Source organism: Danio aesculapii, chromosome 24, assembly GCF_903798145.1.
Source record: "Danio aesculapii chromosome 24, fDanAes4.1, whole genome shotgun sequence".
NCBI lineage: Eukaryota > Metazoa > Chordata > Actinopteri > Cypriniformes > Danionidae > Danio > Danio aesculapii.
This window is the reverse complement of record NC_079458.1, coordinates 62501-65000: the sequence shown is the minus strand read 5'-3', so window position 1 is coordinate 65000 and position 2500 is coordinate 62501. Positions and strand designations below refer to the sequence as shown.

The 2500-nt window shown below is 43.6% G+C and overlaps 1 protein-coding gene across 1 annotated transcript in view; it reads right to left on the bottom strand.

Moving 5' to 3' along the window:
• Window positions 1-2500, bottom strand: part of vapa (VAMP (vesicle-associated membrane protein)-associated protein A) — a 4805-nt gene that overhangs the window by 1110 nt on the left and 1195 nt on the right. Inside the window, exons 4-5 of the mRNA XM_056450541.1 lie at window positions 192-272; window positions 1-96 (exon numbers count right to left, since the gene is read on the bottom strand). The exon at window positions 1-96 is cut by the window's left edge and continues 84 nt beyond it. Of these exons, the coding sequence (XP_056306516.1) occupies window positions 1-96; window positions 192-272 (177 nt within the window). The remainder of the gene's footprint in view (window positions 97-191; window positions 273-2500) is intronic.

The following is a 2500-nucleotide window of genomic DNA, read 5'->3' as shown; positions in this document are numbered from 1 at the left end:
GTCGTCCATGGACACACTGCTGCCTCTGAGTCCCGCCGCAGCCTCCGCCTTCGAGGAGTTCAGCACACACGCAGGTTTGGAGGATTCCAGCTCGCTCTGATCACACACACACACACACACACAGTTCAGATCAGCACTGATACTGGAGTGTAAACACACACACACACACACACACACACTGATATCCTCACCATCTTATCATTGTCTGAAGGCATGTCAAACACACAGCGCAGCTTAGAGTCCATCAGGTCGTCCGGCTTAGTATCTTTCCACTGAAACACACACACACACACACACACACACACGTGGGCAACGTTAGCACAACACAAGGACAACATTCTCCAGTCTGCTAGAGGTGTTTCACTCCGAGTGTTCGAGGTTTCCCGTGGTTTGGTAAAGTGGAGCTTCAGAGAACACCAGCCGTTCTGCTAGAGCGCTCCTGAGGTGTGTGTGAGATTCAGTTTACAGTCAGTCTTTTAGACAACAGTATCTGCAGCAGAAAACCTCTCTGAAGACGCTGTTTAATATTAGAAACGTGTGTGTTTAAAGCTTATTTCAGGAGCTCACACTTAGATCCTGCTGTCCCGGGACAGAACCCTGAGCTCAGAGATGGGTCAGTGAAGCATTAGGAGATCAGGTAGTTCTCCATAACTTCCCAACAGTAGACCGCTAACTGCGCCAGTTTGTACGTAGCAGGTGCTTGTGTTTTTTTGTTGCATGTTTTTTTTTTGTGTGTATGGGGGAAACCGGAGCACCTGGGGAAAACCCACGCGAACACGGAGAGAACATGCAAACTCCGGGGGGGTTCCAAAACAAAGATGAGGAATGACGTTAAAGCTGCGCTCACACTGGGCTTTCCCTCCCATAGACTTCCATTCATACGCAGGTGAATGCGTCAGTCCAGAAATGCAGGGTCATGCGTCAAGTTTCGTATGTCGGTGTGGTGCAAAGTTCAAGCTTGGTGAACTCTGACCTGTGAAATCTCATCACTTGACTGCATGAGACCAATCGAGGATCAGAACAGGACCTCTCTGGACAGAAATTTAAATATGGAGCAATCGCTGGCTTTATTAATGTCTAATCATCTTGTTTAATCCCGCCCCTTTTCACAGCGCCGCACGATAGAATTTCACACACACAAAGCCCAGTGTGACCGCAGCTTCAGGCTGGATATTTATATTACATTTCGAATGATCTGATTGGCTAGTTAGTGATTAGTGATCAGCTGTAGGCAACACCATCACCTGCCTGACGTGTTGACTCGGGGTCTCTGCAGGGTCTTAAAACATCTTACATTTCTAAAAACTCATTTCAGGGTTTAAAACGTCTTAAAAGTCCACTGAAATGTTGAGTTGTGGCTCTGAAATCACTTTAAACAGGTCTTCATCTTCCATCTACAGATACAGCTAGCACCAGACAGAATCTGCAGACGTTTTTTGCTATTTCTGCGGAGAATTTTGGTAATAATCTGTGGATTTCTGCTGAATTATTTTGGGAGAATCATGACGATAACCTTAATATGTGGAATAAAAATCATCTCTTTTTAACTTGTATTTAATGTTTACAATGCAAATCCAATTAGATTCACTTTATTTAGTAAACAGAGCAAGTCTTTCATATAATATCTCTACTGAAAGACTGAATATGACTGAACACACTGCACTATACAGAAATCAGATCAACATGTTCATATTAGTCAATAATATTACAGTAATTAATATAAAAACTGAAGAAATACAGATTTACACACATTTACTCCAGTAAATAAACTGAATTAATGATGGGCTAAAGATCTGTGTGGGCCTAGCTATACCCAATGGGCAACACCCACCCAATCACCAACAATATACTTCAAGTTCAGAAGCGTTTATTTATTAACTCGGTCTACTTATTAATATATTTCATTATTTTCCTGACACTAACTTTTGTTTTTAATGTTCTGACCTGGCTATTAAAACAATCTGTAGGGTTTAGCCTTGTGTACGTCTCAACCTTCATTGATTATGGTGTTAAAGTCTTCAGTCTGACCTGATGAAACCTGCAGAAACCCTGTTACTGCTGCACACACACACTCACATACACACAAATCACATTAATGCAGTGTGTTTATCTTCATGTTATGTTTATGTTTTGGCGCAGTGGCTAGCACGATCGCCTCACAGCAAGAAGGTCTCTGGTTTGAGTCCCGGCTGGGTCAGTTGGTGTTTCTGTGTGGAGTTTGCATGTTCTCCCCGTGTTGGTGTGGGTTTCCTCCGGGTGCTCCGGTTTCCCCCACAGTCCAAACACATGCGCTATAGGGGAATTGATCAACTAAACTGGCTGTAGTGTGTGAGTGTGTGTGTGAATGAGTGTGTATGGGTGTTTCCCAGTGCTGGGTTGTAGCTGGAAGGACATCTTCCACTATAAATGTATGTCTGTCAGATATCCAAAGTCACACATTTCATCAGTGCTTGTGTGTGTATGTGTGTGTGTGTGTGTGTGTGTGTGTGTGTGTGAGCTC